Source organism: Neurospora crassa, linkage group III (assembly GCF_000182925.2).
Source record: "Neurospora crassa OR74A linkage group III, whole genome shotgun sequence".
Taxonomy (NCBI): Eukaryota; Fungi; Ascomycota; class Sordariomycetes; order Sordariales; family Sordariaceae; genus Neurospora; species Neurospora crassa.
This window is the reverse complement of record NC_026503.1, coordinates 3943172-3966586: the sequence shown is the minus strand read 5'-3', so window position 1 is coordinate 3966586 and position 23415 is coordinate 3943172. Positions and strand designations below refer to the sequence as shown.

The 23415-nt window shown below is 51.9% G+C and overlaps 7 protein-coding genes across 8 annotated transcripts; 5 read left to right on the top strand and 2 right to left on the bottom strand.

The window, feature by feature from the left end:
• The first annotated feature begins 325 nt into the window (after positions 1 to 325).
• On the top strand, positions 326 to 2080 carry csn-5 (COP9 signalosome-5). The gene is made up of 2 exons (XM_951693.2): positions 326 to 596; positions 684 to 2080. Exons 1-2 carry the CDS (start codon positions 593 to 595, stop codon positions 1688 to 1690), a joined length of 1011 nt encoding a protein of 336 aa, XP_956786.1. The 5' UTR covers positions 326 to 592; the 3' UTR covers positions 1691 to 2080.
• Positions 1881 to 4460, bottom strand: NCU00466 (glutamyl-tRNA synthetase). The gene is made up of 5 exons (XM_951692.3): positions 3975 to 4460; positions 3812 to 3884; positions 3694 to 3731; positions 3242 to 3628; positions 1881 to 3176 (listed from the first exon to the last, which is right to left on the bottom strand). Exons 1-5 carry the CDS (start codon positions 4317 to 4319, stop codon positions 2049 to 2051), a joined length of 1971 nt encoding a protein of 656 aa, XP_956785.3. The 5' UTR covers positions 4320 to 4460; the 3' UTR covers positions 1881 to 2048.
• Positions 4461 to 5034: 574 nt separating this feature from the next.
• Positions 5035 to 7514, top strand: NCU00465. 2 transcript variants are annotated; one of them, XM_011395551.1, is made up of 5 exons: positions 5035 to 5188; positions 5271 to 5493; positions 5570 to 5628; positions 5703 to 6779; positions 6838 to 7514. In XM_011395551.1, the coding sequence occupies exons 2-5, from the start codon at positions 5451 to 5453 to the stop codon at positions 6928 to 6930; spliced, it is 1272 nt and encodes a 423-aa protein (XP_011393853.1). In that variant the 5' UTR covers positions 5035 to 5188; positions 5271 to 5450; the 3' UTR covers positions 6931 to 7514. The 2 variants fall into 2 exon arrangements, with proteins under 2 accessions (XP_011393853.1, XP_011393852.1); XM_011395550.1 differs by having other exon boundaries at positions 5035 to 5493.
• Positions 7515 to 8002: 488 nt separating this feature from the next.
• Positions 8003 to 9360, top strand: NCU00464 (60S ribosomal protein L32). Its single transcript, XM_951690.3, has 5 exons — positions 8003 to 8054; positions 8115 to 8154; positions 8327 to 8451; positions 8631 to 8752; positions 8896 to 9360. The coding sequence occupies exons 2-5, from the start codon at positions 8115 to 8117 to the stop codon at positions 9002 to 9004; spliced, it is 396 nt and encodes a 131-aa protein (XP_956783.3). The 5' UTR covers positions 8003 to 8054; the 3' UTR covers positions 9005 to 9360.
• A 1549-nt stretch (positions 9361 to 10909) lies between these two features.
• Positions 10910 to 13078, bottom strand: NCU00463 (kynureninase). Its single transcript, XM_951689.3, has 3 exons — positions 12849 to 13078; positions 12420 to 12775; positions 10910 to 12352 (listed from the first exon to the last, which is right to left on the bottom strand). Exons 1-3 carry the CDS (start codon positions 12988 to 12990, stop codon positions 11432 to 11434), a joined length of 1419 nt encoding a protein of 472 aa, XP_956782.2. The 5' UTR covers positions 12991 to 13078; the 3' UTR covers positions 10910 to 11431.
• Positions 13079 to 15144: 2066 nt separating this feature from the next.
• On the top strand, positions 15145 to 16400 carry NCU00462 (hypothetical protein; the record flags this gene model as incomplete). The annotated part of the gene is made up of 6 exons (XM_951688.3): positions 15145 to 15266; positions 15426 to 15606; positions 15760 to 15793; positions 15979 to 16021; positions 16111 to 16195; positions 16359 to 16400. The coding sequence occupies 6 exons, from the start codon at positions 15145 to 15147 to the stop codon at positions 16398 to 16400; spliced, it is 507 nt and encodes a 168-aa protein (XP_956781.3).
• A 736-nt stretch (positions 16401 to 17136) lies between these two features.
• Positions 17137 to 22485, top strand: gdh-1 (glutamate dehydrogenase-1). The gene is made up of 4 exons (XM_951687.3): positions 17137 to 18068; positions 18710 to 18945; positions 19000 to 21916; positions 21974 to 22485. The coding sequence occupies exons 2-4, from the start codon at positions 18744 to 18746 to the stop codon at positions 22008 to 22010; spliced, it is 3156 nt and encodes a 1051-aa protein (XP_956780.2). The 5' UTR covers positions 17137 to 18068; positions 18710 to 18743; the 3' UTR covers positions 22011 to 22485.
• The last annotated feature ends 930 nt before the right edge of the window (positions 22486 to 23415 follow it).

Below are 23415 nucleotides of genomic sequence, written 5' to 3'. Positions count from 1 at the left end.
TTCTTCCTATGGTCAGCCCTCCAGCTACCGTCCTCAGGTCATGTCACTCACAAGGCCCTTCCTCCGCTGGTGCATCTTCATGATGAAGTTTGGCACACCGAGTCAGGAGATGACATTGCCCGGCAGGGCTTCGATGTCGAGAGCTCCACGGCCTACGAAGTGCTTTTTGTTGTTTTGTTTATAGATAGGTAGGTAGATGCCTGCACAGTACCTAAGGTAGAACCTTGATGGCTGATTGCCGCGGCGCCAGAAGCTTATCAGCTTCACTTAACCCCCGCATCGCAGGCTGGACCCCCTCCATGAATTGACCCACATGAGGCCGTATGCCACTGCGGCCTGCCGCAATCAAGCTTTCGCCTCAGCGTACTTGCAGCTTGCTTAGTTGGACTGTTTCGTTGCCTGTTGCACACAACATCACCAGCGCGACGGACACTGCTACTTTCCTTCTATATTGTATGATACAGTTATCCGATCCTCTCATAACATCTATCACGGCCAATTTTCAAAAAAGAATCACGAAATTGCACCCGAAATTTCGCGTATACCCCAAGCTACCCTACAATAGCTCGGCGAGAGCAACCGTTTGACCACGATGGGTAAGTTTTCTGTGGGCGCAAAGCGATGAACGTTTGTGTGCCTCTACCTAGCTTCCCACGGCAGCTAACCTCTGATCCCCATTATAGAGCTGCCACCGAATCCCGGCCTCGTGGACGTCCAACGCGATGCTCTTTACGCCTACGACTCAGAAGCCCACAAAGCCGTTGTCAACTCGCGACCATGGACCAACGATCACAAATACTTCAAGACCGTCCGCATCTCCTCCGTTGCCATGATCAAGATGGTCATGCACGCCCGCTCCGGCGGCAATCTCGAGGTCATGGGTATGATGCAGGGCTACATTGAGGGCAGCACCATGGTCATTACCGACGCCTATCGTTTACCGGTAGAGGGCACAGAAACCCGCGTCAACGCCCAGGACGAAGCGAACGAGTACATGGTCGAGTATCTCCGTCTCTGCCGTGAGGAGAACCGCCTTGAGAACGTTATCGGGTGGTACCACTCACACCCGGGCTATGGCTGCTGGCTAAGCGGTATCGACGTCGGCACCCAATCCCTACAACAGCAGTTCAACGAGCCGTTCGTCGCAGTGGTGATCGACCCGGACAGGACAGTAAGCCAGAACAAGGTTGAGATCGGCGCGTTTAGGACAATTCCAGAAGGGATCAAGCCTTTCGCAGCAACCAACACGACAACGGGTGATGGACAGAGCGTCCCTCTGAACAAGGTGGAGGACTTTGGCGCTCATAGCCATCGATACTACGCGCTCGACGTCGAGCACTTCAAGAGCACACTCGATAGCAAGCTGTTGGAGACGTTGTGGAACAAGTACTGGGTGCAGACGCTGGCCCAAAACCCGCTGCTTACCAACAGGGACTACACGAGCAGCCAAATGGTGGATTTGGGATCCCGCATTTCGAAGGCGTCGAAATCGCTGGAGATGCTCTCAACGACTGGGCAAAGAGGTCCAAAGAGTGATGCGGTCGATCAAAACATAGAGAAATTGCTTAGCGAAGTGAAGCAGATTGCTGCAAAGGAGAGGTCTGGACTGATGGCGGCGGAGGTCAAAGGCAAGGTGTTTGGCTGTGGCTGTCGTGGGCAGGCAGAGGGTGTCCAGCCTGAAAAATCATGATATTTTTGGATGCTGCAGTGAGGACAAGGGTGAACGTCATTGCGCGTGTGTCTGGAACGGAAGGAAATGCGATTAGGCCAGCATGGGTAGCACCAAAGAGATATCCCTGTATTAGAGTCCCAGGGAGCATTTATGGAGGCGCATGAGAATCGTTAGGGACAACAGGACCGCATGGACGGACTGGAGATAATAGTCAACAAACGCCCTTTTTCTCTAAGAGAAGAGACAACTAGGGACTGGCCATGGAACACAAGATGGACAGGTCCAAATGAGAAATAGTAATACATGGCACAACAGCTACAGCCATCCGCCCAAAACCACCGATGTTTTACATGCCATAAGCCCTTGCCTTTGTGTTCTAGAACAGGTCAAACAACGCCAGTCCAAGACCAGTTGCCACCGCATCCATTGTGCCCGAACCACCTCCCTCATTCTCTGCCTTCTCCTTCTCCAGAGCAATCTTGTACGAGGTAATCAGCCTCTTCATCGTCTCCTTTCTACCCAGCAACTCCATGACCGACACCAGTCCCGGTCCATGATCGCCCGCCAACAGCGCCCACCGCAAAAACTTGTAGCCGCCCGCGCCCTTGATCGGCTCGCCCGTTTCCGGGTCGCTGACGCTCACGGCCTTGACCGTGGCATCCACGACTGGCTTAATCCTCTCAGCCGTCCATTCTTCCGCTTCGGCCTTCTTCTCCTCCGGAGATCCCTCTTCCCCTTTGGAGGAGACAATATCGCTGAGCTGTTCAACGATGAAGCGCATGACGACACTGGGCCTGGCTTCCTCACCATCGAGCTTGGCGTGCTGGAGGGACGGAGTTTCGTCAAAGTTTTTGGAGAGAACCGAGGGGGGGATGGTCCAGAAGGCGTACCGGTTCTGGGAGAGGAAAAGCTCCAGATCGGGCTTGATCGACTTGGCTGTGCGGAGGGCGCGGAGGATGTAGTCCTGGGCGGAAGCAGGAGACTCTTGGGTCTGGGGGACAGGAGAGGCGAGGGAGGGGAGGGGGATGTTATGAAGTGTAGTTTCCTCAAGGGCTCCCTTAGGGGTTTCGGCGCGGGCGTCCTCAACAGCCGTGATCATATCCCTGATGGGGTTGATCAGGTAGCTCTGCAGACGCGGCAGGTTGGGCGGTTCCTGCCGGAGTAGATGCTCAAAGTGCTTCTCGTGGAGGTAGGGGAGCTTGTCGAAAGAGACGACGATGTCACCCTTGCTGAACTTGAAGGAAAACCGGTCGACCATGTCTTGGAGCGTCATGAAGTCGGGCTCGCCACTCTTCTGGCTCCACCCGAGCAGGACGGCGAAGTTGAGCAACGCCTCGGGAGGGATCTGGTTGTCCTTGTACCAGGACATGTCGACGCCCTTGTGGCGTTTGCTCAGCTTCTGGCGCTCTTTGTCAACGAGGAGGCCGACGTGAGCAAATTTGGGTGGTTCCCAGCCGAAGGCGTTGTATAGCTCGACGTGTTTGGGGGTTGAAATGAGCCATTCCTGGATGGTGAAGGGTTAGCAGATATAGGAAACATGACTGATAGGTTGAGGAAAATACAACGTACGGCGCCGCGAATGACGTGAGTAATCTTCATGGCCCGGTCATCGACGATATTGGCAAAGTGGTAGGTTGGAAAACCATCACGCTTCCGGATGATGAAGTCCTCCTCGGGCTCTCTCTTGCGGTAACGGGTATAGAGGATATCCTCGATAATGATGGGCTTGTCGCTGCTCTTGAATCTCACGGCATACTTTTCCCCTTTGGCAGCTCTGTCGTCTGATTCCTCTAGTGAGACGTTGCGGCATGTGCCGGGATACGCTGTCGACTCTCCAGACTCGTGTGCGGCCTGCTTGTGGCGCTCAAGATTCTCGGGCGAGCAAAAGCATCTGTACGCCTTGCCCTCGCGGATCAACTGGTTGGCATGCTCGTCATAAAGTAACAGCCGTTCGGACTGGCATATGTAAATGGTTAACCAAACCCCCACCCGTGATACACCAGAGTTGCTTTGCGTCTTACCTGCCTATACGGTCCATATGGTCCCTGAACATCGGGGCCTTTTCACAAAACAAACAAAGTTAGCATGGAGAAGCAGGTATAAACGATGAGTGCAGACTCATGGGATGTCATTGCCTGCCTTCATCCCAAGAGAGGCCGGCCCATCTCAAGTCATCAAATAGCCTCTGCTCAGCGTCGTGTACAAGGCGAGTCTACGGATACAATAGAGAGCATCAGCCTCTGCTCCTTCTACGAATTGACCACCTGTGATCCTGGGGTACAAGGTGCTGAGTGGTAATCACCTGGTCTGTGTCTTCGATGCGGAGAATGAACTGGCCGCCGGTCGCCTTGGCAAGAAGGTAGTTGAATAGAGCGGTCCTCAGAGATCCCAGGTGCAGATATCCGGTAGGCGAGGGCGCAAAACGGGTACGGCACGGTGAGTTTGGCAGCTTCCATTTATCCTCAGCCTGTCTTTTCTTGGATCCTTTCAAGACGCCTTCACCTTGTTGTTGCTGCGTAACTTGCGTTTGATGTGGGCAGAGGGTGGATCTCGTCGATGAGAACCACAAACGCCGCGAAGAAAGACTTGAGACACTGGCAAGAGAAGGACAGCCTGGCCTCCTCAACAGTAGCCCTATGCCCCTCATTTTTCAGACTGACACCTCCCTTTTTTGGTTTTTGAAATTGTGAAATCAGATGCTGAGACTAACAGTATGAGAAGGTGGAGGGAGCAAGATAGCATGTGAGAGTTTGGATCACGAACAAGAATGTCTACAGCCACAGAAGCGGTTCTGGAGTCTTACTGCGGTAGTCGGTAATGTGGCGGTGCGATCCGTGGTCCAGTGGTTTAGAAGTGGGTGTTTGGGGGTTGTGGAGCTCACTTTTGAACCGAACTTCAAAGTGGACCCTGGGGTGTCATTCTGCAGTCTTGGCATCTCATCGCACTTCCAATTCTGAAAAGACTGGAAAGTCAACTTGAAGGGTCGCTCGCTGGCGTGTGCTAGAGGTACCTATGTATGTAACATGGATATCGTTATCATCAAACTACTTTAGCGATACCATCATCGCCCAGAAGTCTATGACGAAGCGCTCGTAAGGTTATTTTAACACAGCTTTTTACAAAAAAATAAACCAGCCGCCATACACGACAGAACGCCTTGTAGGCGAACAACAAGTGAAGTCGGTGTTTGGGTAACCTGGAGTGCATGCCCGTGCATGTGTAAAAAAAAAAAAGTAAAAAAAAGAAGGTAATCGCGGGTGGGCTAAAATGGATGGCGCTGTGCGCCTTATTGCTTCCCGACCGTCGTTATCAGGAACACAGCGATACGGATACCGCCTTCCATGAGGGGAAGCTACATTTGTCCTGCATGACATACTTTCCATAGGTCGTTATACGATTCTTTTTTTTTCGGGCAAAGGTCTCAGCAGTACATGTTTCTCTTCCGTCGCCTGATCACTTTTTGCAAAGAAAGGTTGACGGTGGGTTATCAAACAAACTTTGACTCAGCAGTAGCTAGTAGGTGAAGTACCCAAAAGGGAGCCGGGTATCCAACGCGGGGCCGCTTAAAATTTCCCATAACGAGACTGAGAACAAAAAGGAACCTCCCTCCTCCATCCGTCCAGTGTCCTCTTGGTGCAAAGACCACAGTCTCCCCGCCTTTCGTCATTTGCGAGCTGCCCTTTTTGTCAACCGTATTCTTGACGGGGTATACCGACCGATCCTTCAACCAGAGGAAGACGACGTTACAGCGTTAAAGGACCCCAGATTCGCTATCACCATGAGCAGCAGCAGCGGCGACGAGGGCGACCTCGATCTCTATGGTATGCCTGCCATTAAATACCATTTGGCCACGATACCAACAATCTGTTTCGGCATGTACTAACTCGGTCCGTGTAGCCATTCTCGGCGTCGACAAGTCGGCCAGCCCGAATGACATCAAGAAGGCTTATCGCAAGGTGGGCTCGATCACCACGCACACAACCGCCTGTCTAAAAGCTCCTAGATGTTGTGCTGACTCTTCGATCTCCAGCTCGCATTGATTCACCATCCGGACAAGGTCCCCGAGGACCAGCGCCCCGAAGCCGAAGTCAAGTTCAAGGCCATCGCCCAGGCGTACGAGATTCTTAGTGACGAAGAGAAGCGCGAAATGTACGACGTCCACGGTATGGCTGCTTTTGATCCCTCAAGGGGAGGCGGCCACGGCGCCCATGGCGCCAACATGGATGATATCTTTGCTGCCATGTTCGGCATGGGCGGTATGGGCGGCATGGGCGGCATGCCTAGACGCCCCAAGCGCAGCCCAGATGAAGAGCAGCCCTACAAGGTTACGCTCGAGGAGCTCTACAAGGGCAAGACTGTCAAGTTCGCTGCCGAAAAGCAGGTTGTCTGCCGCCAGTGCAAGGGCACCGGTGCTAAGGAGAACGTAAAGCCCAACAAGTGCGAGCGCTGCAGGGGTCGCGGTCTTGTAGAGGCCTACCAGTCCATCGGCCCCAACATGGCCCGTCAGGTTGTTATTCCCTGCGATCACTGCTCTGGCTCTGGTATGCACTATAAGGAGAAGGACCGCTGCAAGAAGTGCAAGGGCAAGCGGACTTGCAAGGAGACCAAGGCTCTCGAGCTCTACATTCCTCCCGGCTCCATGCAGGGCGATAGGATCGTCCTGGAAGGAGAGGCGGACCAGCTTCCGGACCAGGCCCCAGGAGACCTCATCTTCCACCTTGTCGAGGAGCCCCATGACGTCTTCACCCGCATCGGACATGACCTCTCAGCCGACCTCAACGTTGCCCTTATCGAGGCTCTGAGCGGTTTCTCGCGTGTCGTCGTTAAGCACCTTGACGGCAGAGGCATCCACATCAATCACCCTCGTGGCAAGGTTCTCCGTCCCGGCGACGTCCTCAAAGTCCCCGGTGAGGGTATGCCCGTCAAGAAAAGTGATATGAAGGGCGACCTGTACCTCGTTGTGAAGATCGAGTTCCCTGAAGATGGTTGGTTGCAGGACGACAGCCAGTATGACGCTTTGGCGAAGCTCCTACCTCCTCCACCCAAGCCAATCGAGGCCGAGGAGATCGATGACGTTGAATACGAATCCGGTGCCGATATCCAAGAGGTATGATGATCTTTCAAATATATAAGGAGAGAAGCTGTGGCTAACATTTGAAACCTAGATGGGCGCTCACCAGGGTGACCCGCGCTACGGCAATGACTGGGAGGATGATGACGAAGACGAGGGTGCTGGTCCTCAGTGCGCTACCCAGTAAGGAAACACACACTCTGGAGGGAGTGCTATATACCTAGAGCATTGGCAAAGTCCTTGTCGCCATCGTCCCTCAACGAGCACAACGCGCCAAGTATCGAACTCGGCGTGGGTGGCTGGGAACGAGTGGGACAGTCCAGGACTTGACAGTCGCCCAGCTGCCACACCGAGAAACGCACGACCAGAGTGGCCGTTTTCTTCAAACCTTTTGCGGTCCATATAGCTTTGTTGCAGGGCGGCGGTCCAGTAGTATGCTTGGGAGCACGGCCTAGCCTGGTTGGATAAGCGAACTACAAGTTCCTATCCGGCAGGCCATTTGCTCACACCATCATAGGACGTGGCAGGTTTGGAGGTTTTTGGTCAACATGCAGCAATGGCCGTTTCTACATATCTTGAGCGACCATTAGTGAGGCAAGCATGCTTTTAGACGTCGAGCAGTATTGCCCATCAAGCAGGCAGAATCAGCCCTATCTTTTAGACTTGACACATAGACTTGTGTGTATACTCAATACCCGGCGATATGATAGCGAATGGATAAAGTTTGGTTGATAGTAAATCGGGGTGAATGTATTTGCGTGTTGTGTCAAACGTTCCCATTATGGTTGCTGAACTGTGAATGTATGATGCGTATCCCCCGAGTGGATCCATATAATCCAATGCCTTTGGTTTTACCTCTAGGAGGTTGAACTCTCATCAAGACAGAGTTCCCGGGTCACGAATGTCGAAGAATGACAGCAACGCAACACATTCCGTATTAATTCAGTAAAATGGTTTATGTATGCCATAAAGACTCCGGATCGAAAGTGCAGTCCATAGAGGTAGTTGGTAATAGGATTGTGGCCGGCAAGGTGCACTGTGTGCAAAGAAAGAGGCAGCTCGTGAGATGGTCTGGGACGGCTGGGCGCTATCTCCAGGTGCGGCTTGACTGCCAAGATTTACAACTGCCACCCAGATGGTGACCCACACCAGTAAAATTCTGGCGAATCACAACTGCGTACTAAGCCTCGCCTTAACAATTTCGCACAGCCCTAAGCCCACCAGCTACACTTTCTCGATTTTTTTCCCCAGGTCCCGCCGTGACGCTGCCCGCCGAAACAGTCCCCCATCACTCGATAACAGACAGTCAAGGTAGGCACCCTCGTTCAATCGTATTCTCAGTAACGAAGCAATTCTAACAGCATATTCAAGATGGTTGCCGCCAAGAAGCACGTCCCTATCGTCAAGAAGCGTACGTTTTTCCTCAATTCCGCGACTCCAGCCGACACGAAAAATGGAAATCCCCTTGCTAGCTCGAGCTCGAGGGCCGACAACTCCATCACCGCCGTTTCCCGACACCAATCGACGAAAGAGCGATGCGAATACCAGTGGAACTAGAATGTTGACGAAATATTGGTGAACAGGCTCTAAGGGCTTCATGCGCCACCAGAGTGATCGCTTTATGCGTGTGGACTCGGCATGGCGCAAGCCCAAGGGTATCGATAACCGCGTCCGCCGTCGCTTCAGGGGCACTCTTGCTATGCCCTCGGTACGTTTGGCCATAATCCGGTGGTGGAAGAAGACGGAGCGAATCTGGACGGGAGCCGCAGGATTGGATTGTCTCAAGCCCCTGGACAGAGACGCTCCGCGGGTGATCGTTGGGAAAACGATTGGGAAGTTCAAATCGGTCAAACGGCTAACCAAACGCGACTTGTTTCGCGCTTCTAGATCGGCTATGGCTCCAACAAGAAGACCCGCCACATGATGCCCTCCGGCCACAAGGCTTTCCTCGTCAGCAACGTCAAGGATGTCGAGCTCCTCCTCATGCACAACAAGACCTACGCTGCTGAGTACGTTACATCGATATCCATTCATTTCCTAGGGACATTAGTCGGATTCGGGATTGTGGAGTCGCTTTCGCGATATTCAATGGACAATGGAGGCAACGAGCAAGGGCGATGCAATGGACTGTCGCTAATATGCTTGACTATAGGATCGCCCACAACGTCTCTTCCCGCAAGCGCATCGAGATCATCGCTCGCGCTAAGCAGCTCTCCGTCAAGGTCACCAACGCCAAGGCGAAGGTTACCACCGAGGTCTAAATCTTCCTGTCTTCATCGTCATAAGGGGGCACTTTTTTCGTCATGTGTGATTCTGGGAGCATCTCAAGGCGGTCTCAACGGGAAATGGGTTCTGCTTTCTTTGGTCAGCGGGTTTTCTGCTAGCAACCAATCCAGGCTAGTGAAAATACAAACGCGGCTTGCTTGTCAAGGCACACACTACGAAGACCAAGCATCTACTACCACTGGACATACACATACAGACAACGGACGGGAACGGCGTTGTGATGAGGAAGGCCAAGACGTTGGCCTCTCATCGTATTGTTGTCTCTGAGATATGGGACAGCACTGCACGGACAGAAGATATGAAATGATACCAGACCAATTTGACGTCAGGCAGATTGCAAGGAGTTGTGTCATTGTGAATGGTATTATGTGAACTGATGTCCGAAAATAGGCTCGTTGCCCGCTTCTCAGAGCTGACTTGGCTTCATTAGCATGGTCAGTCGAAGCTGATGCCGGGGTTGATGGAAGATCAGTGAGAAGTCCCAGCGACCATATCCATCCTTCTTTCAAGACACTTGGCTCTCGCTTCCCAAATAAGGGATGCCCCAGATTCAATTCCAGTCACAAACTCAAAAGAACCCCAGGAGCAAGGCATAGCATTGACCAAATATCGCAACAGAAGACTTTCGGCATACTATAACTAGGTCATCCGAAGGCCGGTGCACAAAGGTCACACAACACACCCGTGATAATCTCTCGCCTTCCGTCACCAAAAGCGGTAGCGGTACCCTGAACGGAACTTCACGCTTAAAGTTAAGTACGCAAGTCTAGGCCCATCACAAGTGACATAAAAAGGTCCCAATTGAGGGTCGAGGTATCCCTGGAGTAGACAGGACGTCGAAGAAAATGACAAAGTTGGTTCTTTAGTGTCCTTGCTCCTTAGTCAGTAAATATAGAAACTCGTTATCTTATTGCCATGACGAGACCAAGTGACCGGAACTCGCTTCAGACTAACTAACGTTCCTTGTGGAGAGCTGAGACACACAGCCTTGGGACATTTTTGGGTTTTTGGTTATCATACCATTACTTGATATTCTCCGACTCTCAGCTCGTTCAGCGGCGGTTCCGTTTGACTCCGGGCACGGATTGTGCACTCATGCTCACAAGTGCAATGTCGTGGAACCGCGCGCTTCTTCTGTTGTACGACATGGACGTGTCAGTGTCGAAGTATGGATGACAATGTCCGACTACCAACGTTTTGCCTGCCGAAGAATGGCTAGAACGAGATATGTTTCGAATTCCGGGGGCAAAGTAAGTGATGGTTAGGTTACTATATATTATACGGAGAATAGATTGATAAGCGAGCCCTATGTATCCTAGTCTCGTCATTTCTATGGGTTGTGATAGCTCGGTGCCGTAAAAATTACGGAGATCCGACATTCCAGACTGTATATGACCTTAATCAGTTTTCATCCGTCGATCATGTACTTAATGTTACTGTGGTCTTCTTGTTGACTATGATGCGAGTTGTGAGTTATGCGTCGCCCCATTGTTAGTAGGTAAGTACGACGAGGATGACTGGTGTGCAATCTCTGACTTCTTGTTGGATGAAGAACGACTGCTTTAGGGTAAGTATGTGAGAGTCAGTGATTGAGAAAATGCAAGCTACCAGGACCTCCGCTGTAGTACAATTTTCCCAGAGACCATATTGTCATTGTGACTTTTAGCAGTTCGCTAGTGTAGAGTGCTGTCCTTGATTCAGATTCATGGATATTGGCTTGGCCATCTGAGTTCATGATGGGAGGTTATAATGATATATGAACGTAAGGACAAGAATCATCTTGTTATGGATAGTCACTTATGTCGAAATTCAGCGTTCGACTTCATGACAGCAGTGAAAGTCGACTGCAGCTTCGGACACAAAGGGATATGACTAGAGTAGTTGAAAAATCAATGCTTGGTCCGTAAAGTAAATTTGAACTAAATATTGATGGAGTCCAGGGAAGATAAACGTTAACCCTGAACATGGCAGTTGGCTAGTTTCGATGGTCTACGGTTATTAAGTCCATCTCTGGCCAGGGACCACAAGTACCGAGACGTGGCATATGTTCTTAACTATAAATGCAGTGTTCCTGAATAGACCTAGCCATCAACAGTGATTACAGAAACGTAAGGCTGTCTGTCCATGTGCTCGGTGTGCTTTCCGGAACTGCTTGCTTCTCGTTCCAGGCATCCGGATGCAATTTAGCCGCCCGAGGGAGCCACACACGCGGTTCTCAGACAGCTGGAACCAGTCTCTTACTCGCTCATCATTTTGCGGGGTCGACTAAACCTGCATAGATTTTGCAACACGTTGCCCGACTGGCCTGATCAAGTTTCCATTATTCACAGATTCGGGAGGCGGGAAGGATAAACATAACGGAGCATGTGACTTTGTATACACGAAAGCAAGGGTCTAGTCACCTAAAGTGCGTGCTGCTTGGCCACCTCCAGTGCTGCTGAGAAGGCTTCTACGAACAGTACGCAGTCCTTGAATGTGTTATACAACGGGGCCGGTGCGACCCGGATGACGTTGGGCTTCCGCTCGTCAACGATAACCCCGCGCGCCTCGAGCTCCTTCATGACGGTATCTAGGAGCCCGTCGGAGAGCATGAGACTCAGCTGGGCGCCTCTTTCCTCTGACTTGGAAGGGGTAATGATACGGAAGTGAGCGCGGTCTTCCTCCTTCATGTGCCCGAGAGTAGCTTCAAGGAAGCTGGTCAGCTTGAGGGATTTGCTCCTCAGCGCTTCCATGCCGCCAGCCTCCTGGAAGATCTCCAGGGAAGCGCTCAGGCTGGTGATATCTAGAATGCTGGGGTTGCTCAACTGAAAGCCAGCCGCGCCCGCCACGGGGTGGAACTTGTTGGCCATGACAAATCTCGTCTTCTTGTCATTGCCCCACCAGCCCGCAAGGCGGTTATTGTAGCCCTCCTCCGGTTTCTCATCCGTGATCTCCTTGGTTACGACGCTGTTGTTGGTGTGAACGAAGAGACCGCCGATACATCCAGGCCCGCCGTTGAGGTACTTGTAGCTGCACCAAGCCGCCGCATCTACTCCCCAGTCATGGAGGTATAGTGGTACGTTACCTACCGCGTGGGCGAGATCCCAGATAACGAAGATGCCGTGCTTGTGGGCAAAAGCTGTGATGGCGGGAATGTCAAGCAGCTGACCCGTGTAATACTGGATACCAGGCAGCAGCAGGAGAGCTGTGGTGTCAGCATGAGCCGAAATTACGGACAAGACTTCTTCGGTGCTGATGATGTTGTCCTTGGAGGAGGACTCTATCAGAACCATGGACTTTTCAGTTGACAAGCTATGATGACGAATTTGGGTTTCGACCGCGAACTATAACTCTTTTGTCAGTCATCCAGCTCCCAGTCTGACAGACACCCGATAGGATTGGGTTGTTTACATGGTCACTAGGGAAAGCCTTGTTCTCCAGAATGATCTTGTGACGACCATTGATATCGGGGCGATAAAAAGCAGACATCAAGAGGTGGATGTTGGCAGTCAAGGTCTGCATGACAGCCACCTCGGACACATTGGCTCCGACGACGGGCGCAATAAGCTCTGCAGCTTTGGCATCGGCGTCAAGCCACGTCGGGAGAGGCGACTCTTCAAGAGGCTTGAAATGGCCCTGCACTCCTTGAGTGGCCCATGTGGTAAGATACTGATTGAGACGGGTGACGGTTCTCTTGGGCTGCACACCCAGCGAATTGCCGCAGAGGTATATGCACTTGGCATCGTCCTCAGACGCTGGCAAGGCGGCTAGAACCGAGCATTAGCCCCCATCTTGGTGAGCCTCAGCGGGACTTGTCTTGTTCATGATTGGCGATCAAACCTGGGTGAGAGTCGGCCAAGCGGGAGCTCGCTATTTGGGCCTTAGTGGGAATGTTGAACTCATCACGGACGAAGGCGATAGAGTCCTCATTGTCCAGAGCCTCAGCCTGCTTCCGGGCGTCTTGAACCGCTGCGGTGCTCATGTTTTTCCACTTGCTGGGTGAGTTGATGGAGTGGTTGTGGTTGTTGGTGGACTACGCGTTGCAGTCATAAAGTTGTGTGAGGCTCTTGCCGCTATCGATAGTGGAGGGTCCGATGTTGTCTTTTCTCAAATAGGAAACGACGTGCCCCACCTTTCCCGTTGTCATTGGGCTGGCGTGGCCCGTGGGTGCCCCTCACTGTTCCCCGTCGGTCCCACGTCGTTCGGACTGACGGGATGGACTCCTCCTGAGCGGTGGGGAAGACTTCCACTTCCAAGGCCGGGCCTGAACTTACAATGAAAAGATTCCCGTCTCTCGCTATCAATTTTCCCCCAATCTCAAATGGAACGCTGTCGGTTGTCAAACGTCTCAGTCACCAAACCACCGGCCGCCAATCCGCAAGAGCCAACGACGAAGGATATGAAACCCACGGGGTGAAATCTCTCATGCAAGAGGCACCAGTCCGCGGCTTCTGCAATTGTATTACCGCCCACCCCAGGCATTTGACGGTCAACGCAGGACAGGTGCCTAACGATCACCTCCGACTCAATGGAAACACCAGGCACTGCGTTCAATGCACGCAAGCTTTCAACATGCGAGGGTCCAAGTCTCGTGAACTCGAAAACCAGGCCGAATTCGAAAGCCCTCACTTCTCCAGAGCATGAGCGTCATCGTCTCCGCATTCCGCAATAGGTGCATCATCGGTGGCGCCTTGCCATGTGAGAAAATGCCAGTGCGATTCAGGGCCTGTTCGCAGAAAGTCGAATTGTAACGACATCTTTCAAAAGCCTAGCGATTCTGCCTTATGCGGCCTCCATTGTCCTTGCTTTTGAGGACAACTTGCCGGTGCATGCTCCCAAGACCAGAAGGTTATGGGGAAGGGACTTCAAGATACCTGAACTGCAAGCACCTTGAAAACTCAACAAAAATGACAAACGAGACGCCAAAGGCAATGGGGGTCACCGGAAGACAGACCCACGACGGTTTTCTCGGGTAAATCAGCAGATCGGAATGTCTACCGTGGGAAATAAGTCTTTGGTCAGCTGAGCAAAGGTTGACATGAGGCAACGGTATGGACAGTGAGACACAAGGGACATCACTTGTTCATTGAACTCTCGGTACTATAGCATGCTTGACCATTGTGGATTCAACCCGTGGCGGTGCTCCCCGTCTCAGCTTGTATCGAAACACTGGAGCTGAGCTGTGGTGTAGTGTACATTTCTTTTGACATTGAGAAGCTGTCTCGTCAGGGGAACCTAAAATCTGAATGAGGAGTTGTTACGTTTGGATTGGCGGGCCAGGATGTTGGGTCTGGGGAAAAAGCTTGGATTGCTTGGCGGGATTAAACAATGCCAACGGCCGGTGGAAATTCCTGAAGCCACGCTCCCGTGACCAGTTAGGTTTGTTTTGGTGGAATTTCACAGCGCTCTGCTAAAGCCTGTCGAGGAGAACACGAGACCAACAGAACTTTCGTCCCTGACAGTAGCCACAATGGTTTCCGCCAGCCCCGCCAGCCCTCCCGCAAGCGCAACTCGCAGCTCAGAAGCGACGGTGTCAACAGGGGCAGGACTTGCCCCTCCTCGGTAGGCGATCCGGAAGGTAGAGGCTGTCGTAATCCCCGGCGGCCATTACGGCACATCAGCGGTCAAGCCTAGAAAGAGAGTTGTGGTAGGCGGAGACTCCCATACGGACCCTCGTTGACTCCATACCAAACGCGCAAGTTTGGGCTTAGTTCTGCAACAAGAGCCAACTTCAGGATCCCGTGCGACGACCAGATAGTTTCTATTACCCCCAGATTACTTGATGGCGTCTCTAGCACACACGGACTGGTTCAAAGAAGTACGGTTTTGGGAAAAGCTGGGGGTAATGGAAACAGGCGACACAACCACTCAGCAGCCGCTATAGGTTCCGGCTATTCCAACGGAGCCGGTCTGGAAAGACAGGGAGTAATCGCGGAGTACAGGCCGCCAGGGAGCTCCAACTTCTCCAATTTTTTACGTACTAGGGGCCATCACGGGACCAGCTTGTTTGAAACCTTTACGATCACAGTCAAAAATGGTCCAAATTTAACGACGATTTAGAGGCCCCAGAACATCGATGAGGCCAGTATACACGATTATGATGCCAGTAAGCGTTTCTCAGCTCGCTGGACTCTCAATGGCCAAGCCAAGAGGCGGTAAAGAAGCACCGACGCCGTCACACAACATGATCGTTGTTGACGAAACCCGAGTCCACCGGCAGCACCACCTACTGTCTAAGGCTGCTTCCACCTTCCTATGGTATGCATAGTGCTTTACAGGGCTGCATGCGATGCAAAAATCTCTTCCCGTCCAGCTGCCATATCCAGCAGAGAATCCGGGATACGAAGCATCGAATACTGTGGAGGTACATCTTTGTCTCCTGTCCAGCTGCTCATTACTACTTGTATGTAAACCTAGGCTGACGGAGAGGCAAATGTCCCGGGCGGTCGTGATCCCCGCCAGCAATATTCAACTTCGCACGGTGTACATCACGACACTGGGTACCAACGGGGCAGACTGCACCAGAAAACCTGAACGCTTGCTTCCAGAACGTGCTCGACGGGCGACCCCCCCTATGGCCGGTTTAGTGTATGCTGTGGTGAGAAGCGGGAAAATCGTGGTGAAATGTGCCTGCAATGTTCTGCTTGTTTGTCAACAGTCGACCAGTTGACCACTTGACAAGCATCAATGCGCAGGGGTGCTCCCCGTATGAAAGTCGCTCAAAGGTAACCTGAATATGAGGCCCTCATAGCAAGTGGAAGCTCTGTGCCGCATGAAAGAGTTGCGTATGTTGGTGAGAGCGAAGACGGCAGAAGGGCACGAAGAGGAGTCACAATGACTTCGGTTCAAAGGTTTTACATAGCTATGAGTCGGATGGCGACATTGACGAGGGGCCGGCAATACGAAAGAGAAAAGAACTTGGCTACGTACAGGGAGAAACTGATATCGCCAACTGGAAAACCTCGAATAGCCGCTCTTCTGGAGAAGGAGAAGGGATGCCCCACTGAGGAGAGGTACGTACCCCGTACCTTGGCTGCAAATAGAAACGAGGGAAGCCCCGGTTACCCGTTCAGGTACCGATCCTGTGACCCAATCAGCACAGGCCAGAAACATCCCGATCAGGCTTAGGTAGGCAGTCCGGCACGGCAAATTCGTTGGTGACAGAGCGAGAAAAGGCCCACAATCAGGTACGTACCTGTACCCCAGACTCTCATTGGACTCTTGCGTTCTGGGGATAGAGTGAGCAACTCATCCATTCCTTCTTTGACGACATGGCACATCGTGAAAGGGAATCAGGCAGGTACATGGGAGTTACTTTCGCTAACTCTTTACCTAGAGGTACCTTGTCAGGTGGGAGTCAACGATCCTCGCAACCTGGCTGCAGCGTTGTAAATTTCTGACAAGCCACGCATCGTCAATACACTACACCTATCGGTCGGGGTCCATCACGACCCATCAACGGCGGTCCATGGCTTCCACCTCATCCTGGTAAGCTCCCATCCCCAACTCCAGAGGTCACTTGTTGTTGCAGCAACATGGATTGCCTACACGCCGGAACTGTGCAGCCATATAAAGAGCTCTGTGACGCCCGCCCGTCAGCCAACAATCACAAGGCTCGAGATCAAAGACTATACTTGATACACACACTTCATTCCTTGATGTTAAGGTCAACAACTCCAGGCCTTCTTTTCTGTCATTGAGCCTTGGCCGGTTGTTTCATCCTCGGCGGTTTAACTCCGACTGCCTCTAGGTCTCTTGCACCTCTATATCCACCCGCCAACCGACGAAACCCTTCGCTGTATTCCAGCCAAGCACACAAACCCGTCGTATCTCAGTGCGACAAACTCTGCCGAGTATCCTCACTCAGCGGTCCATTTTTGTAGGTGGCGCTTTTTCTCTTTTACCTGGATACCTAATACCCTCGGCGGAGATGTCAGGGCGATTACCTCTATAACACTAGCAATTGCCCTTCCAGTTGGCGACATGGACAAGACCAACGTATAAGGTGCTTGGGTCACCCCTGAACCACTCAGCACGGTTTACCACCATTGCCGCTGCAACCACTACCACTACCTACACTGCCCTTCCGGGAATACCTACCTACCTACCTACCTACTTTCACGTCCCCCGAATACCGATCTCCCCTGGATCTTGTCTCTCCGTCCCCACCACCTTCATGTTTCCGTCCGGATATTCCTTCTCTGCCCCTAATTCCCTTATCTCGAGGGATTTCAGCCGTTGCGCGGCAAGGCGGAAGTTCGCATTATATACCACCAACGAAGGCTGGGATGCCAAGGCCGCGTGTTGCCCGAGTCCTTGCTCGGGGTGATAGCTGGCGCGTGCAAAGCGAGTCCCGTAGTTCTGGATGTTGGGATGAATGCCTGGCATCATTGGGATGAATCCTGGTGTCACCTGTACCATGGAACACGCAGTCTTTTGTGCTCCTTCTCTGATTGCAATCTCTCCCGATCCTCATTCGAGTCCTTCAGCGTCCCCATTGCCGGCCAGACGGAAAGGATGAGTCGGTCAGGAACGAGAGATTGGAGATGGATTGGGACCTTTTCCAAGTCGCCATGGAAAATGGAACCAGCCGTTTAAGTGGCTCGCCATTGAGGGCTTCTGGCCAACAAGCACACGATTCCTTTCACAATGCGCATCGTGTTATCTGGTCAGTCTTGAAAGCCGCGTTCTAACAGGCCAACAGGAATCTGGGCATTGCTGTCAACAAAATACCTCCGACAGCTTCTCACACTTGTCCTCTTTGTCTCTCGAAGCCTCCGAGACACGCTTACCCTTATCGCTGGACCGTTGCATCTTGCCTTGGTTCTTGCCCCTCCAGGTACCATTCCTCTATCGCCCCGCCAACGAGCACACCAGCATCACAGCATCACTCTACCGACGCCTGTGATCTTCTCGAAATAGCACAGGTCCTCATACACACGGATACCTGCCGCCCAGCATCAGCACCTAAGCGCAAGTATCTGTGCTGCCCTGAAATTGCCAATCCCTTTTCATCTGCCTAGGCGGATAATCTCGACTGTCAAGCAAAGTTCTGACCAGGTACGTCTCCCTCGCATACGCCCCCAAAAGGTTGTGTCTTTCTCTTATCAGCACGAGATGAAACACGAAAGCATGGCTTAGAGCGCGGTAAGCACAAACTCGCATGCCGGAGCTTACACTCCCGCAAAACCAAACGAGGCGCGCTCGTTTTTTCCTGCCGTCCCAATTTGGCGGCATCGAGTTTGTCTTGCCGTTATCAATGCCATGTTGCCGTGTCACCCTTTCTCCCTTCCCTGGCTCACGGCTGTGCCACGATTTGTGGCCGACCTGGCTTATCCGATCTTGGGGGCTTGACCTGTTTGACCTGATACGGGGCCTTCCATGTTCTGGTTATTCTTGTTTTCACGTTGAGCTTTCTGATATCGGTCATACCACGGTCAAGATGAAAGGCCAACGGCTGTCATTGCACCATGAATGCCCTACAAAACTCCCTTCTAGAAGCCTCATCGTTCCCTTCTTCTTTATCATTTTCCCTTCTGTCTCTGTACACCTCATTCTACACACGTTGATTGTAGCCTGGGAGGCCTTTGTCACCTCACTCCAATCGCTATGGCGGACGTAGTGATTCCCCTCCCAAGCACTGGGGGCTACAAGCGCAGAGCATCTGGCTTGACCATTCAAACTGACCTTCCCATGTCTAGTTTTCCCGAACTTTTCGAGTCCTCAGGCGATACCATGATGGATTCTCCTTCAGCCCCGGTCCCAGCCCACAAGTTGGTTGATCGCCTCAAAGATCAGACGCCCAGACATCCTTCTCCTCAGCCGACACATGTCAGCTATCCCAAGGTGAACGGCAACGGGCACAGGGTGCTCCGCTCCGCAACTGTTGGATATGTTGCCCCTGTCTTCCAGGGAAAGGCAGAGCAGATGAAGCAAGGTTGGTAATTCTACGCATATACTGTGCTATATCATTTACTGATATTCATCACAGTCAAGAATATCATTGTCCAGGGCGGCTGGATTCCCGAGACTCTGGTTGACGGTCAGATTGCGTGGTTCTATAATGAGCTTGGCATCGACGACGTCTACTTCCAACTAGAAAACCCTCAGGCGGTTGCAAATCATATCACATCTCTCTATGCGGCCAAAGTTGCTGCTTTCTCTCGCGAGGACAAGCGGGAAGAGATCAGACTGGATATGGAAGCCTCGGACCACGCCATTTACATCGACACAAGCGAACCCGGCATGACCTCCTTCGACGGTCCGCGATATGAGCACAGACTCGAGTCCAAGTACTTGGATGGCGACGATACTTCGAAGCGTTTCCGTGTCGAGACTTTCAGATCCCCCGGTGTCCTGGGGCAGAAGGAGAACTCCAAGGCAGCTCTTCGTTGCTACTTTGTCTATCAGTGTCTCTTTGTTGATTCTAACGCCGATCCCAAGGAAACTCGCCTGGAAGTGATCAGCGACCGCATGTTCCTTGCCAAGGCTACCAAGAACACCAAGCAGATCTACCAGGACATCATCCAGGTTGCCGTGAGCCGACATGGTCCCGTCATTGAGGTTTTCGACATCGAGGGCTCGGAGGAAATGAGACTGGTAGTTGCCTTCCGCTCTCGAACAGCAAAGGGTATCTTCAGCGCCCTCAGCGACCTTTACCACTACTACGGCGTCACAAGCTCTCGTAAGTACGTTGAGCAGTTCTCCAATGGTATTACCGTCATGAGTATCTATCTGCGCCCTGCTGCGAACATCGACGGCAAGCACCCTCCTCTTGAGCAATCTATTCACCAGATCACCAAGGAGATTTCCTTGCTGTACTGCCTTCCCCAGAACAAGTTTCACAACATGTTTGCCTCTGGTGAACTCAGTCTGCAGGAGACCATCTATGCCCACTGCGTCTGGGTGTTTGTTCAGCATTTCTTGAACCGTCTTGGGACAGAGTACACTTCGCTCATTGCAGCCCTGGACCCCAAGAACAACTCGCATGTTGAGATTCTCTCCAAGATGAAGAAGCGTCTGCGTACCGAGACCTTTACACCTGACTACATTCTTGAAATCATCAGCTCCCACCCGCAACTTGTGCGCGCTCTCTACGCCTCATTCGCCAGCGTTCACCTTCGGGTCGGCAGCGATTATGATCGCCATCTCATTGCGCCTACGCCGGTCATGGAGGTCCTTTCTGATGCCAGGCTTAAGGAGAAGATCACCAAGGACGTTTCTAACGAGCACGAGGAAATGGTTATGACTGCCTTCCGTGTATTCAACAATGCAGTCCTCAAGACGAACTTCTTCACTCCCACCAAAGTCGCTTTGAGCTTCCGGCTTAATCCCTCGTTCCTTCCGGAAGTCGAGTATCCCAAGCCGCTGTACGGAATGTTCCTCGTCATCACTTCCGAGTCGCGAGGTTTCCACCTCCGCTTCAAGGATATTGCACGGGGTGGTATTCGTATTGTCAAGTCTCGAAGTAAGGAGGCTTACCAGATCAATGCCCGCAATCTCTTTGATGAGAACTACGGTCTTGCCAGCACCCAGCAGCGCAAGAACAAGGATATTCCGGAGGGCGGATCGAAGGGTGTCATTCTCCTTGACCCCAAGCAGCAAGACAGGCACCGCGAGGCCTTTGAGAAGTACATCGATAGTATCCTTGACCTTCTTCTGAAGGCTGAGACGCCTGGCATCAAGAACCCCATTGTCGACCTCTACGGCAAGGAGGAGATTTTGTTCATGGGACCGGATGAGAACACTGCTGACCTTGTCGACTGGGCCACTGAGCATGCCCGGGCTCGCGGCGCTCCTTGGTGGAAATCCTTCTTCACTGGTAAATCACCACGTCTTGGTGGCATCCCTCACGACTCCTATGGCATGACAACCTTGTCGGTTCGTGAGTATGTCAAGGGTATTTACCGCAAGCTTGAGCTTGATCCCTCCAAGATCAGAAAGATGCAGACTGGTGGTCCCGATGGTGATCTGGGAAGCAACGAGATTCTGCTCAGCAACGAGACTTACACTGCTATCGTTGACGGATCCGGTGTCCTCTGCGACCCCAACGGCATTGACAAGGATGAGTTACGCCGTCTTGCCAAGGCTCGTGCTATGATCTCAAACTTTGATATCGCCAAGCTTTCCAAGGATGGTTATCGTGTGCTTTGTGACGATACCAACGTCACACTCCCCAACGGAGAGGTTGTGCACAATGGCACTGCATTCCGTAACACGTACCATCTTCGCGACAACGGCATCACTGATATGTTCGTGCCTTGCGGTGGCCGTCCCGAGTCGATCGACCTCTCCTCAGTCAACAAGCTTATCAAGGATGGAAAGTCAACCATCCCATATATTGTTGAGGGTGCCAACCTGTTCATCACTCAAGATGCCAAGCTCAGACTGGAGGAAGCCGGCTGCATCGTTTACAAGGATGCCAGTGCCAACAAAGGCGGTGTAACCAGCTCATCGCTCGAGGTCCTTGCCTCCCTCAGCTTTGACGACAAGGGCTTCGTTACCCACATGTGCCACGATTCCCGCGGCAATGCGCCCGAGTTCTACCAGGCCTATGTCAAGGAAGTGCAAAACAAGATCCAGGACAATGCCCGCCTCGAGTTCGAGGCCATCTGGCGGGAACATGAGCAGACTGGCCTTCCTCGATCTGTTCTCTCTGACAAGTTGTCATTGGCCATCACCTCTCTTGACGAGGATCTCCAGCGTTCGGAGCTCTGGGACAACGAGAAGATTCGCAGGTCCGTCCTTGCCGATGCCTTGCCCAACCTTCTCATTAACAAGATCGGCCTCGATACCATCATCGAGCGTGTTCCCGATTCGTATCTGAGGGCCATCTTTGGCAGCTACCTCGCCAGTCGCTTCGTCTATGAGTTTGGTAGCTCGCCCAGCCAGTTTGCTTTCTATGATTTGTAAGCCTACCTTGAACATTCCTGAAGTGATAACCAAGACACTAACTCTCTTCTTAGCATGTCAAAGAGAATGGGAAACATCAATAAGGAGTAAATCCCTGATTGTTCGCAAACACAACATCAATCGTGATTGTTCGTTTCGGTTACCTAGAATGGATATTGGCACCAAAAAACAAATAAAGGAAAAAGAGAAAAGAAAAAAAAAACGTTGATATGGGTTGACGAAAGAAGAAGTTTTTCATTCGATTTGGACGAATAGTCATGTTGACTTTGAAATGCTCACCTAAAAGGTTTTGGGGAGATACATATGGAGTTCACGCCCGGGGCTTGATTTGCGATTGATAGAGCGTTAGCGTGTGTCTAGAGAGGCCTTATGTTTAATTGACCTCTTATCTCATATAAAAACCTTTTCACCACACGCATCATGTTGAATTTGCACTTTTCTTTTCTCCCAGACAGCCTTTGTTTACTAGCTAGGCAATGCCTTATCAACCACACCTTCACTCTTGGTCGACCGACATCAAACACGCATCCTTTCTGGCTCTCAGAATAAGGGTTCATTCTCGGTCCTTCGATACAAGATAACAAAGTTGGCGTGCTCCATGTAATCGAACCTGAGTCATCATTATCTGCTGCAGGTTCTACCGGATGTAACAACGGCTCGCTTGTCATGCCGCTCTGCCCCAGCTTCCAGAACATGTATGGAAGAAAATGGATGGCGACACAACGTCTCCTATGTAAGCCTGAATGGAGCCGCACGAACAACTCAGTGAGCGGTCGACGGGATGACGGACCTTGGATAGCCGATGAATAACAGAGGCGAAGATCCTGGAAAGACTGGACCGAATGGCACTTGGTAACTGAATGATATCTTTCTGCTCTACAGGGTTCAAACACAAGGGCCGGGACTCGGGACTTGATGTCTGTAATCTGGTGTACAAGGGTAACAAGACAGGAGTCAAGTGGTAGATGTACTACTTGACGTGACGCCTGATGCCAAATTTTGAGTCAGACCTTTCCGATACTACTTACACAGTAGGTAGGTAGTAGTCTGTTCTGTCAAGTGCTACCTATGTGCAATGTATTTTCCGGATGGTGTCTCTTGCGGCCGGCCTTGACTGGAACCAAGGAGCTAGAGATAATGAAAGTACCTTGGCATTGTTGGGCTGCCTTGTGTAAGTTTGGAATTGAGGAGGATACAAGTGAAACTCGGGAAGATGGGCACAGGCTGTGGGTGAGTGTGCTAGGAAAGCTATAGTTAGGTAGGTACCTAGGTAGGTATTGACTGTGGGCGCGAGTCGCTGTGTAACGTTTGGACAGTGTGTTGCCCATCCATCCACAGAACCGTACTCTACTGATAACTGAATAGCAGTTGACATCTGGCAATACGTTTCTCTAGTGTGTATCTTGAGAGAGCATAATGGGAGGAACATGACCAACTGAACCTCCAATTTCAACTCAAGTCAAGTCAGACGTGTAGATCGGCCCTCGGCAAGGGG